Below are 23,831 nucleotides of genomic sequence, written 5' to 3' on the forward strand. Positions count from 1 at the left end.
ATAAACATTTTGATTATATTTTTAATAAATGTAAGTTGCATCCTAATATTTGACATGAGACTCAGATTTTACTTTTCTCCAAACAGTTCTTTCCATGTTGTGTTAGCTACGTATTTACCCTTCACCCTGGTCACCCCATCCTTGAGGCTTTGTGAATTTTGTTCATTTTCTTCTCGTCTCCCTCTTTGATTTATGAGCTCTTCATTAAGAAAAAAGCCAAATTGAAAACAACAACAGGAGCATGTAAGATTGCCAAGCAAGATTAACAAAAGAACTTGAGTCAACCTAAGATCAAACCCCAGGAAATCCATAGTCCCAGCACATGTTTATTAAGGATGTGGAGAGAGATGTCCCGAGCATCTCTTTTCTTTTTCGAGAGTTTTCTAGCGAGGCTCATAAAAAAGACAGATAGGCTGTCTCTGCAGAGGATCCCTGGAGGACACCTTCATGGAGAGGCATGTCCTTGGTGGGATGCTGCGCAGGTGGTGGGCTTTGTGACTGAGACTGTGCTGGTGCCTCTGCTTCTCAGGACATGTATGATGAGCTGCTAGCAACCATCGGCTCCCGGAGGGGCAGTCTCCACCAGAACCTTGCACTCACGAGTCAGTATGATAAGGCCCTGCAGGATCTGGTAGACCTTCTGGACACTGGACAAGAAAAGATGGCAGGGGACCAGAAAATCATGGTGTCCTCCAAAGAAGAAATCCAGCAACTGCTCAACAAGCACAAGGTGAGAAGCTGACAGGGAACCGAAGCTGAAAGAGCCTATTCTCAAGCCTGTGTAATTCCTTATGCATTGTTCAGGGCCCGCCGTCCACCCAGCCCTGGGGCTGCCCCGACCCTCCATTGTCCTGGCATGGACTCCTCACTCCAGCCTGGGAATGCAGGGCTGCCCACTCAGCTTTGGGACTGAATTGATGTCTGTTACTTGCGTCATCCAGTTCTCCTGGACCTTCAGCACATTTTTCCTGTAGTTGTTGTTGGCCTCAGGGACTTTCCTGGGCATGATGGGAATGCTTACCACGTAATCAGGCTTGGGAACCCCGAGATTGCTTCGTCAGTGTGTTCCCAAAAGAGGTTCAGGTTCATTACGCCTCAGGGGATAAATGTATGTTGAACACACACACACACACACACACACACACACACACACACACTCTCACACACACTCACTCACTCCTAACATAACACATTTTTAGCAATGACTACGCAGTTTACCAGGCCACGAACTCAGCCTCCCAGGCTATGGGAGTTCCCGGGAGAGAAGCAAAGCGATCCCACTGACTGTTAGATGATTAGCATCGTGCCGCTTGTAGCTCTCTGGTGGGCTATTACGGTAGAATTGTGGAGGGAGGGGGACTATACTTTTCTTTGATAAGTTTTTTTTTTTTCCCAGAGGTTTTCTGCCCAAAAAGCTTTGTGATTTATTAAAACCTTATCATTTGGCTATGAAAACATTGCTTTAAAGTTCACAGCTGTTTTTTCTCAAATCTGACCGTAGCAATAAAAGATCGCTCTGAGTTATTCCAGAAGGGGAACCAGGCTCAAGGAGCAGTGGACTAACAGAGAGACGGCTCTCGGTTAGGAAAGAGCTCTGAAGGCGTGGGCTGCAGCTGCCACTGCCGCTGCACACGGGGACCCTCTGGCCAAGGAAATGCTGCCAAGGCCAGAGTGGGAGGTAGTCTTGTGTTGAAAGCAGGCGCGACTCTCAGTGCGCGGTGTGTTTGATAGGTCCTTTCCAACCACAACAGTTGATTATTTATTTCATCAACCAATGATTGGTTAAAAATAATGACTAAGCTGGGCCTGGTGTCACAGGCTTGTATGGTAATCCCAGCTACTTGGGAGGTGGAAGCAGGAACAATTTTAAGTTCAAGGTCTACCTAGGCTAAAGAGCAAGTTCAGCAGGATTGAATACATGAGATTTTATCTTAGAGTAAACAGTGAACAACACAGGCTGCTGGCATACCTCAGGGGTAGAGCCGTTGCCTAACGCGCATGGGCCCTGGGTTTCACTCCCAGCACAAGAAAACAATTATGATGATGGTGGTGAATCTACCCTCTAATGTCCAGTCCATGCTCTGCAGGAGACCTCTGCAGTGTTGGTGGGGAGCAAAGATACAGCCATATAATAGGAATTAAAACCCTAACTCTGCTCTACTTAACTGGCGGCCTTGTGCCAGCTCTACAGACTGGCTGGCTCTAGGTTATCGTCTGTAAAATGAGATCTTAAAGTATTTCACAGAGTTTCAGAGTTGTCATAAGGATGGCAAGAACTGGGAAGAGTTTATGCCCCCCCCCCAAAATAATAAGAACTCAATGTCAGCTGTTACTATCCATTTCCAGTCCCTTGAATCCATGGTCCTGGGCATAGGAAATGGGATAGAATAGGGCTCATATCCATCTTCTGGGATCTATTTATATAGAACGTATTTCAAAAATAAAAGCTTATGCACTGGCTACAGTTCTGCTACAAGGAAGTAAAGCACAAGGGAAATTTAAAATATTGTTAACAAATTATTCTGTGTCCAACCATGCTGGGTAGTACATCATAAGCATGGCAGATAAATAGCCTGTAAGTTCAAAGAGCAGGTCTTCAGCCCAGCCCTGGAAGGGAGATTCTGGTGTGTCAGAAGATGAAGGGCTTTGTTTTGAAGACTTGTGTCTAAAGCACAGTAATTTGCCAGTATCATTTGAGCGGGGTCGTGAGGGAAGGCCAGTTAGGAGCTCAGAGCCTCAACTCTGCAGGACCCCCCTGTAGGAAGCATATGGCGCCTGAGTTAGGGGGTTCAGTGGGGACGGGGCTGTGGGGAGCTGGAGTGGTGTGCCCTCTGTGTTGACTGTGCCCTGTCGTGGGTGAGGAGCTCTTATCTACAGCTGATGTCTGAATGGGCTGCTGACCTCTTTCTGCCCGCCCAACCTTACAGGAGTACTTCCAGGGGCTGGAATCTCACATGATTCTGACCGAAATACTCTTCCGAAAGATCATTGGCTTTGCAGCCGTGAAGGAGACTCAGCTGCACACAGAGCGCATGGTGCAGGCATCTGCCGTGCTGAAGCAGGCTCACAGGAGAGGTGTGGAGCTTGAGTACGTTTTAGAGGTGAGACCACCCATCGGCCGTCTTTCTGGCTGCAAAATGGAGCTATTTTTGGGCTTCCTCATTTAGAATTATAGTTTCCTATGGCTTTGGGTGGTTGTGTTCCCTTTGTAGTTGGTATGGGATACACTTATATTGTGAGTCAGCTGAGTGAATCCTAACCTTAGAAGCTTGTAGGCTTGGGCTTCAAGCCAAAAACCTAATTAGGAGTATGGAACATTAAAAATATTTATCCCTGACTCTGTCCCCAATGCATTTGCTCTTATGATAAGACCTGTCTGTCATTGGAATCTAGAAGCCAGTAACAGCCATCTGGGTTCAAATCCTATGGTCTAGGATGTTTTTTTTTTTTTTTTTTAAAAAAAAAGGATTTATTTGTTGTAAAATAGCAACCCAGAGGGCTGGGAGATGGCTCCATGGCTAGGAAGAGTACTCGGTATTCTCATAGAGGACACAAGTCTGGAGGCTGGCGATTACTGCCTGTGACGCCTCTGTGGGCACATGCACCCATGTGAATGTATGCATCCATATTGTGTAATTTGTATGTAGACATATTATTTAAATTGCATAAGTCCTCTGTGGGCACCTACACCCATGTGCATGTATGCATACATAAACATATCATTGCATACGTATACATGTCATTAAAATTGAAAAGTATGTCAGCAGCCCATGAACTCTGATCTGAAATAATAAAATACAGGTTCAGATCATAGCTGCCATGGGTAGTATTTTAGTCCCATTTGGGAATTTGCTGTTCTGCCTGAGAAATTCAGTTCCCTCATTCTGTTCACTTGCATTTGCTTATTCGTCATAAGTGAAGAAATCAAGTATTTATTTATTTAGCATTTATCAAGTTGCCACCAGACTCCCAGGCAAGGGAAACACAAAAATGTTCCCAGGACTGCCCTCGGTGATATCATGGTCCAGTGAGGCAATAAGGAAACAATGAGAAATGGGATGCTGTCTCTACAAGGCAGCAGCCTTTTAAATACCAGGTCTTATAGACAATCAGAAAAAGGGTGCTGCTTATTAACAGGGCCCAGATTCTGGAACAGGAGTTGGCCCCTGGGCCAAACGTAGCCTGTGTTCTGTAAAGGTTATTTGGACATAATGGTTTTCTTGTCAGTCTACAACTGACTTCATCCAGTGGGCAGACAACCTAGCTGCAGTAAATACTAAATAATCCACAAAGCTGCAAATATTTACTACTTAGTAAAGATTACTAATTTGCTGCTTAGCAAATACTACTTAGTAAATAGACCACTTGGTCTACTGTAGAAAGAGTTTGCAAGCCAATGCTCTAGATGCATTCAGAGTCTTGGATTGAGTCTTAGCTGCACCACAAATATATAACTTTGAATACCACATAGGTACTCCGTCGAGGCTAAGTAACTAGCCACAGAACCCTGTGTGAATTGCTGGTAGGCCAGTTCCTTTCTTTGGTTAATAACTACATCAGTTGCCCTAAACTGGCCCAGTTTCCATAATCTTCCCATTTCCCGTAAAAGTCTTAGGAGTTATATTTGTCCCCCCCTCCCTTTTAAACTTTTAAAAAACTTTTCAAGATTTTATACATGAATACTGTAATTATATCTTTTCACCCCTCCAACTCCTCCCTTGTCCCTCAACTCTTAATTTCATGACCTCATTTTATTCACACACACACATACGAGAGAGAGAGAGAGAGAGAGAGAGAGAGAGAGAGAGAGAGAAAGGTCTGCACATTTTTGAGGGTCATCATTGCATCAGTTGCTTTAGAGCCATCGTTCATTTCCAAAAACCAAAGGGCAACTAAACATTACTTGAATCAGAATCTGGCAAGTGTGAATTTTCCTCACATGGAGGAATGCTATTCTCTTTATATGTTGGTTACTTGGTTTTGCTTTGTCTTTCTATTTGTTGCTCATAGCCCAGGCTGTCCTTAAACTTGTGATCTTCGTGCTGGCCTCTCTAGTGCTGGGATTAAGGCACTTACTGTTGTGTTTGTAGATGTGGTCCCATCTGGATGAGAATCGCCAGGAGCTCAGCAGACAGCTGGAGGTGGTGGAAAACAGCATCCCAAGTGTGGGCCTGGTGGAGGAGAGCGAAGACAGGCTTGTGGAAAGGACAAGTCTCTATCAGGTCTGGACTCCAAGGTGTCTTCGCACTGAAAAGATCACATTTCCTTTAGAAATTTGCCAGAAATTTTTAACAGAATTTAAATAAGTTTATGGTAAACTTAATTAAAATCTGTATAGTTCTTTAAAGTTGCTGAAATTCACAGATGAACATAGATTGTATTTGTATTATTTATAGTATATATTTGTATTATTTTTGATTGTTTCATATATTATGTAATGAATTTTAACCCCATCTTCTACTTCCCCTCTCTTATTCCTTCTATCTAAAGAGAACATTTATATTTTGATAAATACATTTTCAAGTTTTCAGAGGTCCAGAGTGAAGATAGTTTATGTTTGGTAGCGGGTAGTGCCAATGTTATAAATATCAAAGGAATTATAATGCAAAGCTGCACCAAGTCAGACTCTTAACCCAATTTCATTGACCATTTTAGCATTTAAAATCCAGCCTTAATGAATACCAGCCCAAACTGTATCAAGTGTTAGATGATGGAAAGCGACTTCTGATGTCTGTCAGCTGCTCTGATCTGGACAGTCAACTAAATCAGCTCGGAGAGCGCTGGCTCAGTAATACCAGCAGAGTGTCCAAGGAGCTGCACAGACTGGAGACCATATTGAAACACTGGACCAGGTAACAGGATGGGTATTTGCTTTGTGTTTTGGTATGTTCTGTGCTGTGTTACTGAGACTAGTAGATGCTGGAAAAGATAAGCACGTTTAGTACATGGCAGAGTTTAGAAAACCAAGACAACTAGAGGGTTTCCAGTGGGATTCTTAGTAAAACTGCAGAGAGAGCAGCGCTCCATGCAGCTGGCTTTGTGCTCCCCCCCCATTGTCTAGTTGCTGCAAAGTCTTGGAGACGGGGGAATGCTGAGTAAGAGATTCCGTCTCCAGGGCCACGGGAAACATGTTAGATTTTTATTGCTGTGACTGACAGCTGGGAAAAACAATTTATCAGAAGGAATATTTATCTTGGTTCACGTTTCAGAGGTTTGAGGCCAAGGTCAGCCTGCTCTATTATCCTGGGTCCCGGAGCAAAATAGAGTAGGGTCAGGAACAGACAGCTCACCTTAGAGCTGCCAGGAAGTGAGTGCGTGTGTGTGTGCGTGTGCGTGTGTGCATGTATGTGTGTGTGTGTGCATGTGTGTGTGTGTGTGTGCATGTATGTGTATGTGTGCGTGTGTGTGTGCGTGTGTGTGCATGTGTGTGTGCGTGCATATGTGTGTGTGTGCGTGTGTGTGTGCGTGCGTGTGTGTGTGCGTGCATGTGTGTGCGTGCATGTGTGCGTGCGTGTGTGTGTGTGTGTGTGTGTGTGTGTGTGTGTGTGACAGAGAGGGAGAGAGAGAGCACCCTTCAAGGATAGCTCTGTGTGACCTCCTGCCCCCGTGTTCGTCTCGACTTTAGTTTTTTCTACATTTCTGACACTGCCCCACATAGGGACCAAGCCCTCAGCACATGTGCCTGGGGGAATAGTTAACACTGAAATTCTAACAGAAAGTAGTCAAGGGAGGCAGCCATTTCGGTTTTATTGAATGAAGCACTGTTCCTTTGTCACCTTTATTTCAAACAGCTTTTCATAACCGTGACCCGATATTTGCCAATGGCACCAGCACAGGAAGAAAGATATTTTTATTTTTCAGCATAGCAATGGGATGCTGAAGCCCAGCATAGACTTAAGATATAAATATTGAAAGAAAGGAATGTCAGATCATCAACCTTGTACTCTTTCGGGACTCTTGTTTTAACTGACAATAGACAACCGAGACTGAATGTTTCATTGTAGACTCTTTAATATGCTTAAAGGTATCAAAGTGAGTCTGCAGAGCTGGTTCACTGGCTGCAGTCAGCAAAGGACAGGCTGGCCTTTTGGACTCAGCAGTCTGTGACGGTCCCGCAGGAACTGGAAATGGTCCGGGATCATCTCAATGCTTTCCTGGTAAGTCTGAGAACCTAAGGCACTTGAACTCATTTTGTTTCTCAGACTGGACACATGGATCAGTATAAAGGAAGGCAGCTGTCAACAGACACGGAAAAGAAGCTAAATTGCCATAGACAATTAGAGGTTGACTTGGTATGTCTAGTGCTTACACAATGAGTAGGACTTCAGGTTGTCTTCAGTTGGTGTTCAGGTGATGGGTTAGGTTCTTTTGACAGTGAAAGTGTAGTGCCCTTGATTGTCTGCAGAGAGCTCCCCACCACAGAGGCCTCAATAGTAGGGAGTAACTGCTCTGTGCTCTAGGTTGAGCTCTGTCCTTAAATGAAAAGCACCAGCTCTCCGGTGCTAACCTGAACACTGACTTGTTTTTTAAAGGAGTTCTCTAAAGAAGTAGATGCCAAGTCTTCCCTGAAGTCGTCAGTCACCAGCACGGGAAATCAGCTTCTTCGATTAAAGAAAGTGGATACTGCTGCCCTGCGTGCTGAGCTGTCCCGAATGGACAGCCAGTGGATGGACCTGCTGACCAGCATTCCTGTGGTACAGGAGAAGCTCCACCAGGTAGAAAGACTCAGCTCATGTGGTCGCAGGTGGCTAGATGATGTGGTCGCAGGCAGTCTCCACCACGTGAATGCAGAGTAGAGTTAATCAGGAGCTTGTTTTTTTCTCTCTGCTATTGCACTGTGAATGAAAACCAAACCATTCTGCAAATCTCACTTCAGACAGCATTTCCTCCCAAAGTAGTACTCCCTCTCTCCTCTCTCTCTCTCTCTCTCTCTCTCTCTCTCTCTGTCTCTCTCTCTCTCTGTATATGTGTTGGAAACTTGACTTTCAAACTTTGACCTTGTTTAAGTTGATATTTAATGTGAAAACTCATAAAATTGTGATGATAACATACCCAAAAGATCTGCCAACTTGCAATCAAGAAGGAAACTGGATTTTACCCAGAATATAAGAATAGTCACACATCTTTCTCTCCTTTCAGTGATATATCGAATTAGATCATATGTATTTAGTTTTATATGTTTTTGAAGACAAGCCTTGTAGCTCCTGGTCGTCTTGAGTCTGTGGTGATCCTCCTGCCTCAGCCTCTGGAAGGCTGGGTTATGGGCATTACCCACCGCATGCCAGGAATTTTAGTTTTATACATATTTAAATGGTTGCTTTTGTTTTTACAACTCATTGTTATCATGATATGCATACTTTCTTGACACAGTGAAGTAAAATTCAGATTTCTCAGTATATCTTAAATTCTCAGGAAATTGGCTCTTAGGAATAAACATTCGAGTGCCAGCGAGGAGGGAAAATGATAGCTTGCAGGGTGGTGTTGTTCTTTTTTTTCTTTTAGCATTCCTGAGTCATAACACACAGAGATTTTACAAGATAATTAATAAAATACATCTGTTGAATGTCTTGTAGTTAAGGGTGTTTTTTTTTTTAACCCATAAAACTAGCTATAAAGTAAGAATGTTTTCTTGCTGGTGTTTTGATTAATTAGTTGATATTTATGCAATGTTATGGTATTAGGTTAAGTGGTAGGTGTCTATTGTTACTGTATTTGCTTGATGGTTCAGGCTTCAGAGATCTGAAAAACATAAAGGGCTATTATTTCTCTTGGTGTGCTAGTAGAAATCTGCCTAGGGTTCTTCCGTTAACACAGCTGTTTTCACTGTGGGTCAAGACCGCTTTGGGGCTGGTCAAACAACCTTTCACAGGGGTCTCCTAAGCCCATCGGAAAACACATTACATTGCAATTCATAACAGTAGCAAAATTACAATTATGAAGTAGGAACAAAAATAGTTTTACTGTATTAAAGGGTCACTGCATTAGGACGGATGAGGACCACCGTATTAACAGAAGTTGGGTCTGAATTTTGGTGTTTGGGATTCATTCTGTCTCTGCTTTCCCAGCTCCAGATGGACATGCTGCCCTCCCGCCATGCCATTTCTGAGATCATGAGTTGGATTTCACTCATGGAAAGTGTCATCCTGAAGGATGAAGAGGACATAAAAAATGCAATAGGTTACAAGGCAATCCACGAATACCTTCAGAAATATAAGGTATCTGACATTTTGAGATTTTTTATTTTAATGTATTTAGACTTTTCTTTGAAGGAACTCAGAAACTCAAACCAGGGCTTAGAATGTATATATCCAATATCCAGTAAACCGACAGACACATTCAAAGATATAGCATGTTAGTTATTTTTATCTTGTTGTGATAAAATAGCCCACTATAGCAGCTGAGGAAAGAAAGGGTTTTTTTCCGGCTAACAGTTCCAGTGGGGAAACAGCTTGTAATGGAGGGAAAGGCCTGGGAACAGGAACACAAGGCTGGCCAATCACATTTTATCTGTTCACAGGAACCAGAGAGAAAGAGAGCAGGAAGTGGGGCCAGCTATACAGCTTCAAGGCACGCCCCTCCCCCCCCCGTCCGCCATGTACAAAGTCTAGGTCCTCAAAGGAGGCTCCATTTTGTTGTTGCTGTTGTTTTGTTTTATTGAGAAAGAGTTTCTCTGTGTAGCCTTGACGATCCTGTACTCACTTTGTAGACCAGGCTGGCTGCCTCTGCCTCCCATAGTGCTGGGATTAAAGATGTGCACCCCCATGCCCAGCTAGGCTCTGCTTTCTTAAGGTTCCATAAGCTCCACAGCATCCCAAACTGGGGACCAAGTGCACGTGGACCTGTTGAGGTCATCATTACATGCTCAAACTGTAACACCCTGAAAAATAATTAAATAACTCACCCATTTCTACATATCATGCATGTATTATTTGTATTTTTGTAATTTTATAAACATACATGAATATATATTTGACTCATCCCTAACACAGCAGGTCATGTAAAGCAGCATAGATTGTGTCATTTGGATGGAGTCACAGGAGACTTTCCGACTCCTGGGAACATGCTAAGGGTTTTTCCACCCGGAAGCCTGTTGTCCGACTCTCTTGCCTCTTTCTTAGGGTTTCAAGATAGATCTTAACTGCAAGCAGCTGACGGCGGACTTCGTGAACCAGTCGGTGCTGCAGATCAGCAGTCAGGACGTGGAGAGCAAGCGCAGCGACAAGACAGATTTTGCTGAGCAGCTTGGGGCGATGAATAAGAGTTGGCAGCTCTTGCAAGGCCGAGTGGGTGAGAAGGTGAGCTAGGTGGCCTGTGCTCCGGCACTGATGCCGACACCAAGAGCAGGCGAAGGGCTGGCAGGAACCATTTCACAAGCGGTGTGGCTAGGTGAAGCATGGGGCAGCTTCCCACAGCACCCTGAAGGTGCTAGCTCTGGACAGCTCTAGTCCCATTTGTTCTCTTATGAAGCCTTCCTTCTCTACGTTTCATGCGTCTGATTTATTTTAAGATGTCTCTTCATTTCTCTTACCTTTACTTTAGGTTGACTATAGTTCTCTCTTCTTTACCCACTGATTGATATTTGGTAAACTTCATTTTCTTAATTTATGTATTCGATAGACTGTATTTTAAGAATTTCATTTTTTCACATTTTAATTTTACAATTCAGGGTTCTGTAAGGCCATTTTCATGCAAGTCTATGATGCCCTTTTAGCATAGTCCTTCCTATACCCAGTGCTTCCCTAGTACTCTTACTTCATAAGTATTGTATTGGGGGGCTAGAGAGATGGCTCACAGGTTAAGAGCACTGGCTGTTTTTCCAAAGGTCCTGAGTTCAATTCCCAGCAACAACATGGTGGCTCATAACCATCTATAGTGAGATCTGGTGCCTTCTTCTGGCCTGAAGGTGTACATGCAGGCAGAACCCTATAAATAATGAATGACTAAATCTTAAAAAAAGATAAAGAAAAGAAAAAAAGAAATTGTATTGGGTAATTTTTATTCCAATGATGTGGCTCTAAAACAAAATGTTTGAATTTTACATCTTCCTGTCTGTCTAGATCCAGCTGTTGGAAGGCCTGTTGGAGTCTTGGTCAGACTATGAAAATAGCGTACAGTCTCTGAAAGCTTGGTTTGAAAGCCAGGAGAAGAAGTTAAAAGAGCAGCATCAAATCGGCGATCAGACTGCTGTTCAGAATACGCTGAAGGACTGTCAGGTAATGTCCAGGTGGTGCGAGGGGCCTCCCTCATGCCTTCAGGCCTGCGCTAAGAGGATGGCTGCTTCAAGGGTTATGAGCCAACTCTTTCCTAAAATAACTGCATCTGTAGGTACACGGCTCCCGTTACACAAGCTGATCAGGTTTTTCTTTTCTATTGATATTTGTTGGATTTTGAAGCAGAATCATTTTAAACCTGGAATCCTCCAGCCTCAGTCTTATTAGTACCAGGACTACGTACTATCATGCCTTCTTTTATTTATTTATTTTCTCACTCAACTCTATTGGTCTTCATCATCCATTTTTAAAGTTTTGAGCTTATAGAAAACTATTATCAAATATACACATAAGTAGGTAGAGATGCTTGAGTCCCATATCCTGACTATCAGACCTAACATTTACCAGTATTTTAGATAGATTACTACCTTTTCTTGTCATGCAAATGTGAGGATGCAGTTGGGTTCCCCAGGACCCACATGAACTCAAGGGGCTATGGTAGCCACCTGTAGTCCTAACACTCAAGAGATGGAACCAGAGGGTCTCCAGAGCAGGTGGCTTAGCTAGAGTGCTTAAGTCAGTGATCTCTGGAGGCAAGTAATGGACCTGCCTCAATATATAAAGATGGAGGAAAATCAAGCACCACACTGGATATCAACCTCTAGCTTTCATTGCACACGCAGGTACTGCTGCATTGCAACCACACAGACATGCACACAGCCTGCAAATTCATCATAAACCAGTATGTACACACAAGATGTCAGGGAACATCATTTTACTCGTGTCTACTATTCACATAATTTCTGGAAGATGATAGTTTATGTCACCTTGATATCTCAGAAGTTAGCAGTTCCTTCATGTTGTCTTTATGCTCAATGCATGATCGATCGTACTCTCTCAATTTTCTTTTTATTTACATATGTTTTAGACAAGGACTCACTATTTAGTCCCAAACTAGCCTGGAACTAGCTATGTAGATCAGGCTATCCTTGAACTTATAGATCTGCCCAAATTTCCCTTAGTTATCTTTAAAATGCATCTTTATTTGTTACGGTTGCAGTGTCTGCCAGATGCATGTGTTTGTAAGAGTTCTTTAGTGTCTTAACAATATTTTGGTGCTGTCAACTAGTGAAACTGTGCCTTGGCCTGGCTGCTTCCTTAAAATGTCCCTTAACCTGCTCTTACCACAGAATCTTAGTTTGAAACCTGCTCTACACAAGGGTAAGCATTTCCTAGGTGACACCATTCCTTAATGCTGTGTGACAACAGAAAGCTCATGCAGGCTGCTCATCCCATTAACGAGAAAGATCCAGGGTTTGGGCAGGTTGCCAGATTCCTGGGATTTGCCAATGACAGGAGTACATGGTATTTCAGTATTTCCTCAGGGATTCTTTGGTATTCAAAGGAAACATGTTAACAGCCAAGACTAGCCTAACAATTACTTAAAAGCCATGCTCCTCATTTGATCCTCAAAACTCTGGTAGTACATGCCTATCATCTCAGAATTTAGGAGACAGAGACAGGAGGACCAGAAGTTCATGGGCATCCTTGGCTACATGGTGATATCAAGGCCAGCCTGAGCTACATGGGACTCTCAAAGCTATACATCAATACTATTAAATAAAATAAAATCAAGCATTCGTTTGCACTGTGTGGCTGACTAGCTCTGTCTCTCCTCTGGAAGGAGCTCACACACAGCTCTGTCCACCAGCACGAGCTACGAATCTTCTTCCACGGTGTCTCCTAAGGACAGGCTCAGGTGAGAAGCTTTCCCATGGGAAGCTCCTGGCTTCGAGTCTCAGTTTCCCACCTTACATTTCGAAGAGTAGTAATTTCTCTCCAAGCAGCGCGATTTCTGTTTGGGATGCACATAATGAGGGCCTTATCCTTAAGCCCTCACACAGGGCCTTATAGTTAAGAAGAGGAAGGCTGTGTGGTCCAGGGATGGCTGCAGGTTCAATATGCAGCCAAGGCTGGCCTTGAACTCCTGATGTTTTTGTCTCTGCCTCCCAAATGCTAAGATTACCTGAGTGTAGCCACTGTTCAGTGAGAAACACTTTTAAGTGTCTTTTTTTTTTTTTTAATGAAGAGGGATGTACAAAAGATTGAAGACTAAATATGCCGATCACGTGCTCTCATAGGATTTGTGTCTTCAGGAGGCCAGAGATACTTCTAACTTAGGCCATAAACTCTAAAATCTGAAAAACTAAGCCAGCATTTCAAAAATTCACTTTTAAGGTTGAAAAGTGATAGTTTTGCTGAGTCTTCAAAGTTCAGACGTTTCTGTTAGTTTTAAACGGTCAGCCCCGAAACGTTGACGTCAGTAGGATGAGTGCCTCCCGGCCTCAGGGTCACTTTACTGCGGCAACGCTTGTTGGCCTTCTCCGTAGAGTTCAAGTTTGATCCTGTGTCCGTATTCATACTGTCCCTCCCCTTGTCCTTCCTTTCTTCTCTTGCTTTCTCTTCCCTCTAAGAAAGATTTATTTTATTTATCTTGAGTGTGTGTGTGTGTGTGTGTGTGTGTGTGTGTGTGTGTGTGTCTCAGAGGCCAAAGAGGGAGAGTTGCATCCCCTGGACCTGATGTCCCAGAGGCTTGTGTGCTGCCCCACATGAGTGCTGGGAACCGACCTCCAGTCCTCTGGAGCGGCTGTCTCCACGCGTAATCACAGAACCATCTCCCCAGGCCCGCTTTCTTTTTCTTACTACCCCCCACACAATGGTCTTTTTCTATTTAGCTTCCACTCCCATATACGTCTTCTTTTTAATAGACACCTTGAAGGCTGAAAACTATCACACAAGTTCAGCCAAATTTTATTGCTTGTGGGACGAAGTCTTAGGCTCCCAGAGGGTCACTTCAGGCAGTGTCCGGGACAAAACTGACATTGTGGTTTAAAGAACTCTGTGTGGGTGCCAATTCCTGATTTAAATGAAAAGCCATTTCTTTCAAAACTGAAAAACCAGAGAGAAGCCCACACAGTTATTTCGAGACATCATATATAAATCACAATAGTCTGACTGGTGGGTTCTAGTTGGCAACTCTACAGACCTTGATAAAATTTATTGTCGTTTTTGAGAAATTGTTTCTTTGGCCCTCTACATGTAATTCAAGCCAGTGTCCTTAAATCAGTGGCTGGATCCGAGCTTTGTTTTGTTTTAAGCAGCTTGAATATTTTCCAGTCTCTTTAGAGGTGATTTATTGATTGAATGCAACATAAAAACTGATATTTGTGAATTAATCCAAGTTGAGAATAATTTACTATTACAGAAATATTGGGATTGGCCTTTGCCTCTATTGATTATAACCTGAACATTAAAAAAAAATGATTGAAAGGAAAGACAAGCCTACCTTTACTTTACACAGAAACATATTTCAATCCTGCTTTGTTCCTGGGTTTTATTGTCACACACATGTACTCTGTATGGGCAGCTCTTCTGACATGTGTTATCCATGGGTCATCCATGTAGCATTGCTCTCTGAGAAGGTTTGCCACTGTGGGTGAAGATATATTTAATTCTAATGATCAAATTTTAGGATCTTACAGGAAGGATTACTGTGGGTCTCTATTATATACTAAAATGTAAGCTAATATAATTATATACTGCATACGAAATGAAGTGAGATGATCCTGCATAGTTATTTATTCCTTAGGAAAAAATACAGAAACATTTGTAAATGTAAAGCTAATTATATTTTCTATACTAAATAAACTATTACCTCAGTTATCATTAATTTTTTCAATAGTTATCAAAGTTGTCATAATATTGACAAAAAGTAGACATGAGAGAATGACATAAAAACAAAAATCATTTTGAGCTAATCAATACATGAATTTCTGATTAATGTGCTGTGAAAAAAATTAGCTCTATGACAATTCAGGAGGGAAAGATAAATTTTCTGGGAAGCATAGTAGATCACCAAGTAACTGAATGCAAATTTGGCTACTTTTAACAGCTTACAAGATATTCATATATTTATTTTAATTTTATTCCTTTGGGACAAGCAGAAGATATATTATTGGCCCTGTTTTATGGATGAAATAGAGAGAGGATGCGTTTGAGGGCTGGGGCTGCAGCTCAGTGATGGAATACTTTCTTAGCTTGTGCAAAGCCCTGGCTTTGCTCCCTAGCACCCCACAGGTGGTGGTACTCTCCTGCAGTCCCAGAGTTTAGGATATAGAGGCAGGAGATCAGAAAAATAGGTTAGCTGTGGCTACATGGTGAGTTCAAGGCCAATATGGTATGCATGAGACCTTATCTTAAAAAAATGCGTTGAGTAACAGCAAAAGCAACTTAGGAAGTGATAATTTCAAAACAAGTACATTATTTGTGCTTAATTTAGTGGGGTCTTGTCATAAACACTTTACTAACATTTAGCTACATTTTTTTTTAATCCATGTAGGAATCATTGAGCTGGTAAATAGTTTGTAGTAGAAGCATTCAGGACCTGGGTTTGAATCCCCGGCATCCTCATAAAAGCTGGATGTGATGGTGTCTGGAATCGAAGCACTAAGGAGGCAGAGACGGCAGGATCCCTGGGGCTTGCTGGGCAGCCAGTGTAACCGTCTGTGAGTTCCAGGTTCAGGGAGATAGCCTTTGTCAAAAGATAAGTTAAAGAAGTGATTGGGAAGACTTGACCTCTGGAATCTCTATTCATAAACCCACAGGCCTGGACACACCCACATAAAATATGAATGAGTCAAGAGGATTCAAAGAATAAATATTTTTCTTACATGGTTAATTTTATCTGAACTTAAAGTATTTTGAAATGTTTTCCCTTCTAACCTGAAGGGTCTCCAGATCTACTTTAATTCCTTAATTACTTTAATGCTTCCGAATGTGAGAATGTGACCATATCTTAATACCCCAATATGTGATTCACAACCTTCCACAGACCTGTGTTTCCTGGGCTCTCCAAGGGCCTCTTTAAATAAAACCTCATTTTCCACTGCCAGCCTCAGCAGTTTTGTGACCCCAAATAGGTTGAATGACTTGATACCCTGATTCTCCATCTATAAAAATCTTGACAACAATCTCAAGTTGTTTAACTGGGCCTTAGTGGCATTCACATAGAGGTTGGGTGAGGTTGTAATATGTGGTTTCTGTTTTTATATAAATAAACTTTTTGAACATGAGTGTTTTGCTTGTGTGCATCTCTGTACACCATATGTGTGCCTGGTGCCATTATTGAAGGCTGGAGTGGGGTATCGGATGTGGAGGTACAGATGGTTGTGAACCATGATGTGGGTGCTGGGAATTGGGCCCAGGTCCTCTGGAAGAGCAGCCAGAGCTCTTTTGCGTGGAGCCATCTCTCTAGCTCCCTATAATGTATGATGTAAGGATGAGCTCTGAGCCTTTTTTTCGTTTTACTCTTCTTTTTTTGAACATTTTATTCTAGCAGTTACAAAGAAAATAAGGATTTAAGACATAAAGAAGCCTGTAGCCTTTCTGAATCACATAGCATCAGAGTATTGGAGAAAGAGAAGAGAAGAGGAATTCTTTCCCAGACTTTAGTTTCCCCATTTGAAGAAACTGAGACTCACTTTCCCAGAGTGGCACAGCCAAAGAGCAGCAAAACTGTGCATGGATCTCATGTGCCATCCTGTCACAGGCCAGGCCGTGTGACTTTTAGAACATCGGCATGTTTGGGTTTAAGAATATAATTACGTTACAATTTTTGACATGTATTTCTTTCCTTACAGCTCTTTGAAAAAGATCTATAATGACATTTCTTTATCTGCCGGATAATCAGGTTTTATATTTTCCAGGTTATGCTAATTTACTATGGATAAAAAGACTTTTTTTTTTTTTAACATTTAAGTATAGAAAGAGGTATCACTGGACAGACCCTCTTTTGAGAATGGTCATCTTTTTGGATTAGTGGCAGGGTTTTAGCACATGAAACTATAATGACTCAATTTCAGTGCACCCCAGAGTTCCATAATAGAACAATTTAAAATAACTATATATATTTTTTTAATCTCACAGGAACTGGAAGATTTGATTAAAGCAAAAGAAAAGGAAGTAGAGAAAATTGAGCAGAATGGACTTGCATTGATTCAGAACAAGAAGGAGGAGGCCTCCGGCAGTGTCATGGGCACCCTGCGGGAACTCAGGCAGACCTGGGCCAGTTTAGACCACATGGTAAGCTTCCTCCCCAGACCAGCTCCCATTCCTGTAAGACTCAGGGTCGGTGTTCGCCGAAAGCAACCGAGTGAACAGTTACCGGATCACTACGTCACCTGTTGGTATCAGTGACTCTTTCATCAGTGTCTTTTAATATACCGCCTTCTCAATTGCACCCATCCTCATAGTCAGAGATACCGCTCAGGCATAGATAATTCCCCAGTGAGACTGTCCACATCCATACTCTCTCCCAGAATTCTAAAGAAAAACCTGAAATCAGTAGAAATATCTTCTTGTGTGAGCAACAGGCATTTCGAACTCCTATGCTTTAACTAAGTCAAAGTTTCCCCCGTGAACCTATTCTTGGTACCATCTCAGTTAATGGCAGCTCTGCATGCCAGTTGCTTGCACAGGAAACTTTTGAAGTCGCTCCTCACTTCTTTCTTCCTCTCATGCTCAGACCTAGTTCACTAAAAAATGCTGGCAGGTACACTCCCACGATAGATTGGAAGCCAGCCCACCTGTGCAGCCAGCACCCTGACATATGCCCCTGCCCTCTCCTGCTTGGATTATCTCCATGGTCCCTCAAGCAGTTCCCATTCCAAGAAGAACTGGTTAGAATGAAGAAGTCACCTTATAACGTCGCCATGCTGAAAGTCACACAGTAGCTCCTGGTCTCACAGAGGATGAAATCAGAGCTGGTGCTGAGCTGTCTATCTGATCCTGTCTCCTGCCATTGCCATGCAAGGTCTTTTTGCTTTAGCCACCCTGGTCTCACTCTCCTGTTGAGCCCAGTAGGCATGCCCTGCACTCAGAGGCTTTGGATCATCTACTCCCTCCTTCTGGCATATGCTAGCTTTCCCTTGTCGGCCTCAGTCTCTGCCAGAAAATCTGATCTCTACAAAGACCCTTGATGATGCACTCAGTAGCATATTGAATCTTCCAATAAGAACAGTAAGTGCCAGAGCGCTCACTATGACTCACATCGATCCGAACACATCTGAGTACACACTCACACTCACACTCTTGTGTGCTTGCGCATCTGTCTGCACACATACATACTTGCATGCATGTATCCACACATGCACACATGCAGTCACACACATGCTCGCATACTTGTGTACATGCATGTGCATACACATACACACATACATGCATCCATCCACACATGCACATGCACACGTCACATATCACACATGTCCATGCACGGTCACATATCACACATGCATACACTCACATACACTTTCACACATATCATGTAAACAGAAAGGGGTCTATTTTGGAAGAGAAAAGGGACATGGAGTGGGGAGCTGAGGAAGAGCTGTGGGGAGTGAACACTGTCAAGGTACAGAAATGAGCTTGTACTGAAATCCCAGACAGCTCCTACCACCATGGGCTCTTCTCCAGACCAGCTTTCCACTCTAGTTCCATATTATCTTGACATGGTTCTAAATCTATTTTATTTTATACATTTCTATAAATCACCACAAAGGCCTGGGAACAGCTTACCATATTGTCATCAATTAAGCATTTTGCTCACTGGAATATTGCCTTGTTAAAGACGAACAAGAATTCAGAGAAGAAGCAGGCAATGCAAACCCTCCCACTGATCACCTTCCCTCATCTTCAAGTCTATTTTATGACTAGAACAGCCCTGCCCCCGCCCGCACCTGTGGCCTGGACCTTACATCTGAGGCAGCACTTTCTTTGTCCTGCGGCCCATCAGATAGCGTCCCAACTGATTTCAACATTTTCCCTTTATGTTGAGAAAGAAAGAAGAGCGCAGATGCAGATTAATTCCTGCGAGCTCTTCCTGTATTCATCCATTGCTGTACTTACTCCATATTCAGAGCACTATATGTAGGTTAGTAGTGACATGCAGAAACCCAGGGTCAATGCGCTTTTCAGTGCTGTAGACAGAGCCAGTAAGTCCAGAGGAGGAGTGAGTGCAGGAGTGTCGTCTTTAGAGCCTAAGCCAGCATGCCGCAGTGCTGTAGATAGAGCCAGTAAGTCCAGAGGAGGAGTGAGTGCAGGAGTGTCGTCTTTAGAGCCTAAGCCGCAGCAACGCTTGCGTGTTCATGCTCACTGTTGCACGTTCACAGTAGCTAAGTTACGGAGTCGGCCTGGGTGTGTTTCAAGAGATAAATGGATAAAAATGTAGCATGTGTTTACTGAGTTCTAGTCATTCCAAAAGATGAATGGAATTGTGTCATTTGTAAAAAGAAAAGAAAAAGATAAAGGATAAAACTGGATCATGTTAAGAAAATTAAGCCACACTCTCAGACTAAGTTGACATTTTTTTTGTCTGACTTTCATATGTAAAATCTGTATTTCACATGCATGCATATGTGAGGGAGATGTGCAGGGAGGGTGGTGGGGAGTTAGTTTGGTACAGTATGGACCTGAACGCCGATGTCACTATAAAACCCATTCATTGTTTGGTACAGGAAACATACACTGTTAAAAATTTAAAGTTAGTCCTTTAGGGCTGGAGAGCTGGCTCAGCAGCTCAGAACACCTACTTCTTCACAGGACTGGGGTTCAGTTTCCAACCCCCACAGCAGCCTGAAATTCCAGCGGTTTAGTTTCCATTAGTTTTTAGTGCCTAGAACCCCCAATGAAGCATTTCAGAGGGTAATACTTTTCTGTTCCATCATACTAAGTTATATGTAGATCTGACAAGTGTTCTTCTCTCCAAAAGGTTGGACAATTAAAGATATTTCTGACATCAGTGCTTGACCAGTGGGGTAACCACAAAGCAGCCTTTGAGGAGATCAACAGTCATATAATGGAGGCCAGATACTCTCTGTCTCGATTTCGTCTGCTCACTGGTTCCTCTGAAGCGGTTCAAGTTCAGGTGGACAATCTGCAGGTAATAAAAAGTTCATTACATATTAACATCGCTTTCCATTACAGAAAACAAAAATAAATTAGCAAGTAGAAATATCGCTCTAAAATATTGTCTTACATTGTTAGCATTTAATTATTAAAAATAAATGCTTTAAAAGAAAATTTTAATGTAAATGAACCTGCTTATAGGTAACAAATACTGGGTTAGCTGATATATAAATGATTTTTTTAACGTTCTTCTATGTAAATTACCTACTTACATGTATGTTTTATGAAATGGTTGGCTACCCAAATCCACTCCCTTGACCCGCTGTCATCACCATTCCTGACTTTCCTTTCTTTGCTTATCCTGCTTCCTGAAATATCTTCTAAGGAACTAGAAAACAGAGAGGAAAATAGCCAAGGTGGTAAACACTTAAACATCCGGTTTTCAGTTTGATCAGTAGAATCCCATTGGCCAAGGTGATGGCCATGCCACCCTCTTTCCAGCATTCACTGTTTTTCTGTCTCCATCAAGACCGTGTCTACCCATAATGCCCTTGATGATGTTTGTCGTAAGCCCAGCTCCAGCTCACTCTTCAGGTTACCCCCCCAGGTTCTCTTCACCCCCTTGTTTACCTGGACACCGTGCCCTACAGGCCTGTCCCTGTTCATTCTTCTTGGCTAAAATCCACGGACCATGGGCTGGGGAGCACAGGCTCTCAAGGGATAGGGGTGCCACCAGGAGCCCAGCATATACCTTCTTGCACCTAGCCCACACGTTGACCTGTGTTGATGTGTTGCTGAGCTCCCAGGTGTGCTTTCATGAGGCGTGCCCTTTGAGGGTGAATTTGAGAAAAAGGAAGAATGTGATGTATAAACATTTCTTTAAAACTTAAGTACTTGTTGCAGCTACTAAGAACCACTAAAACTCACTGTGGAAAGAGTAAATTTAAAACCACATTTTTTAATTTTAATTTGGAGAACTTCTAAAACCACCATATTCTGTGGTTTATTATCTGAAATTTGTCTCAAGATAGGTAAGGTTTATGGGACTTTTCCTTGAATATTTTGCTTTGCAAGCAATTGGATGTTGCTAAACAGTACTATACTTTCATATCCTGCTTTTCCTTTATGAAGAACTGAGGCTATCGTTTGAACAGTGTTTCCAGGAAAACATGGCAGAGACACGAGACAGGGTCTCACCACATAGCTCAGAATAACCTGACGCTCATGATTCCACTGCCTCAGCCACCCTAGTGCTGGGATTATGGGTGTGTGCTGTCACAGCTAGCCCATGGGGACAGCTTTGCTCCTGTGCTCTCACCGGTGCTAGGTAGAAGATGTCACCAGCTTGTCGAATAAAGCCTCTCTGCCTTAAGCGACTTCAGCAGTATGTAATGCCGCCCATCTGTGCATGGTGGTCACGAATGCAAATTCTCCCACCTAGCTGAAACTATTCTCCGTGGATCCACAACTCTCCTTTCCTCACCCACCTCTCTTCTACCATTCTACTATGTTTCTGTGAATGTGATAGTTATGGACAAGGGGTTCTCAGCCTATGGGTCATGACCCCTTTAGACATCAACTAAAATTACAGTTAAGAAGTACTAACAAAGAATAATTTTATGGTGGGGTCACCATAACATAAGGGACTGTATTAAAAGGTTGCAGCATTAGGAAGGCTGAGGACCGCTGTTCCAGACAAAAGTCATTAAGTATGTGAGGTGATGATGTGTTAATTAGATCAGTTTAACCATCCTTCTGTATAAACAGAATGTTTTTGAACCGTTATCCAAGTTGATTGCCCCATGGATGTGCAGTTATTTCCTGTGAGTTAAAAAGGTAGACATAGAAAATCCTTTGCATCTGATAGTACTTAGAGGCGGTCCCCAGAAAAGCTGTGATTTGCCGACTCACTCATCAATTACTGGGAGAACCACTCTTGATATTTAGTGACACGGTGGCCTGGGTTTGGCAAAAAGAGCCAGGGCGCAGCAGGCCATACCTGGACCACTGCCACAGCTTCCTCTCTAGGCAAGGGCATCGATGGACTTTTCGAAAAGAACCCCTGTGCTGGAGAGGGCTCAGTTTCTGTGACCCTTCTCCATGCCACAGGAACAGGATTATAAGAAAAAAGAAAAGATTATCTTTTTAAAAACAGTGGAATAACACATGCATTTCTATAACTAAACTGTTTTAAACTTACTCATTAGAATTTTGTTTACATTGGTCATCTGTGGGACTCTTTCTTTGGGCAGAATCTTCATGATGGCCTAGAAAAGCAGGAAGAGGGCTTGCAGAAATTTGGCTCTATCACCAGCCAACTATTGAAGGAGTGTCACCCACCTGTGACAGAAACCCTCTCCAGAACCCTGCAGGAAGCCAACATGAGGTATGGGACAGGCTAATCTTACATCTTACCATAAATGCACTATCATTAAGACTTTCTAGCATTTTCAGTTTCAGAGCTATAGAGTGTACTTCACTAATGTTTTATTTTTTTACAAATTGAATTTAATAATAATAAAAAATAACCAGAAAGAAGGACATTCGGAAAGGATCATTCAGCATATCAAGACTGCTAACATCCCAGAGATAGTTTTCATCCCTGGGCATATGAGTGTGACATGGTAGTGTTTACTGTGTTAAATAGACACGAGTCATTGCTTTTGTCATGGCCATATTCATGTGAGCCAGGATCAGGACAAATAAAACAGTAAGAGATGGTGTTCAGGGAGAGATGTGCTCTAAGTGGTCACTGTTGCCTGCAGATGGAATAACTTACTGGCAGAGATTGCCGAGCAGCTGCAGTCCAGCAAGGCCCTCCTTCAACTCTGGCAGAGATACAAGGACTACTCAAAACAGTGTGCCTCTGAGGTCCAGAAGCAGGAGGAGAGCACCAGTGACCTGTTGAAGGCAGCGACTAGCAAGGACATCGCCGAGGATGAAGTCACCAAGTGGATTCAGGATTGTAATGTATGTCCAGGAACTTATTTAGGACTTGCTGTCCTTCAGTTTCACAGGTTTTTTACTGTCAGTGTAGATGTGTTTGAGCTTTAGGGCTGTCTGAATTTGCGAGAGAGTTTATGCCCTAAATCACCCCCTGTTTACTGAAGAGCCTGCTAGTAGCCTTCTTGCACATGTTTAAAATTTGAGAGTGTCTTTCCCACTGTTTTATTTTTAAAACTGGCTTGTTTTCCCCACTTTTCCCTAATGGGATATAATCCATGGAGGAAAATGTAGGCAATCTATTTGTCCTGAAATAGTCACTGTCAGATGTACCCACATGGGGAAACCATGCCTTTAAAAAGTCCGCTGTTAAAGGTATCAACCACTTAGATTTCCTATCTGCTGTGGTGCATCTAGACAATAGCCTCATTCAGGAATTTAACAGCAGAGAGAAGTCTGTCTCAGCTTGCTGCTACACTTTTAATAGCGTTGAAATGATTCCCTTTTCCACTGTAGCTGCCAATAACCTACTTAGGGCTTTCGAGAAAAGCTTTTCTCTTATTCCATCCATTATTTGCCTCTTATTATTTGTCCTTATTTGTCTTTATTTTAATGATCTTTGTTACAAAGATCTTCCTAAAAGCTTTCCCAAATCGGTTTATTAAAGTCATCAACTTATAAAACAACTACATGAACACGAGCTTGTACCTTCAGTCT

At 42.6% G+C, this 23,831-nt stretch overlaps 1 protein-coding gene across 14 annotated transcripts in view; it reads left to right on the forward strand.

Annotated features, from left to right (window-relative positions):
- The window catches only part of Syne1 (spectrin repeat containing nuclear envelope protein 1), a 459,455-nt gene that overhangs the window by 351,487 nt on the left and 84,137 nt on the right, over positions 1-23,831 (forward strand). For all 14 annotated transcript variants that reach the window (XM_060373516.1, XM_060373529.1, XM_060373530.1 and 11 more), the window contains 13 exons: positions 530-730; positions 2,928-3,101; positions 5,091-5,222; positions 5,656-5,852; positions 7,025-7,157; positions 7,533-7,715; positions 9,066-9,215; positions 10,119-10,295; positions 11,058-11,213; positions 17,196-17,351; positions 20,035-20,205; positions 22,424-22,557; positions 22,937-23,141. In XM_060373516.1, coding sequence (XP_060229499.1) covers positions 530-730; positions 2,928-3,101; positions 5,091-5,222; positions 5,656-5,852; positions 7,025-7,157; positions 7,533-7,715; positions 9,066-9,215; positions 10,119-10,295; positions 11,058-11,213; positions 17,196-17,351; positions 20,035-20,205; positions 22,424-22,557; positions 22,937-23,141 — 2,169 coding nt within the window. The remainder of the gene's footprint in view (positions 1-529; positions 731-2,927; positions 3,102-5,090; positions 5,223-5,655; positions 5,853-7,024; positions 7,158-7,532; positions 7,716-9,065; positions 9,216-10,118; positions 10,296-11,057; positions 11,214-17,195; positions 17,352-20,034; positions 20,206-22,423; positions 22,558-22,936; positions 23,142-23,831) is intronic.

Source organism: Meriones unguiculatus, chromosome 20 (assembly GCF_030254825.1).
Source record: "Meriones unguiculatus strain TT.TT164.6M chromosome 20, Bangor_MerUng_6.1, whole genome shotgun sequence".
Taxonomy (NCBI): domain Eukaryota; kingdom Metazoa; phylum Chordata; class Mammalia; order Rodentia; family Muridae; genus Meriones; species Meriones unguiculatus.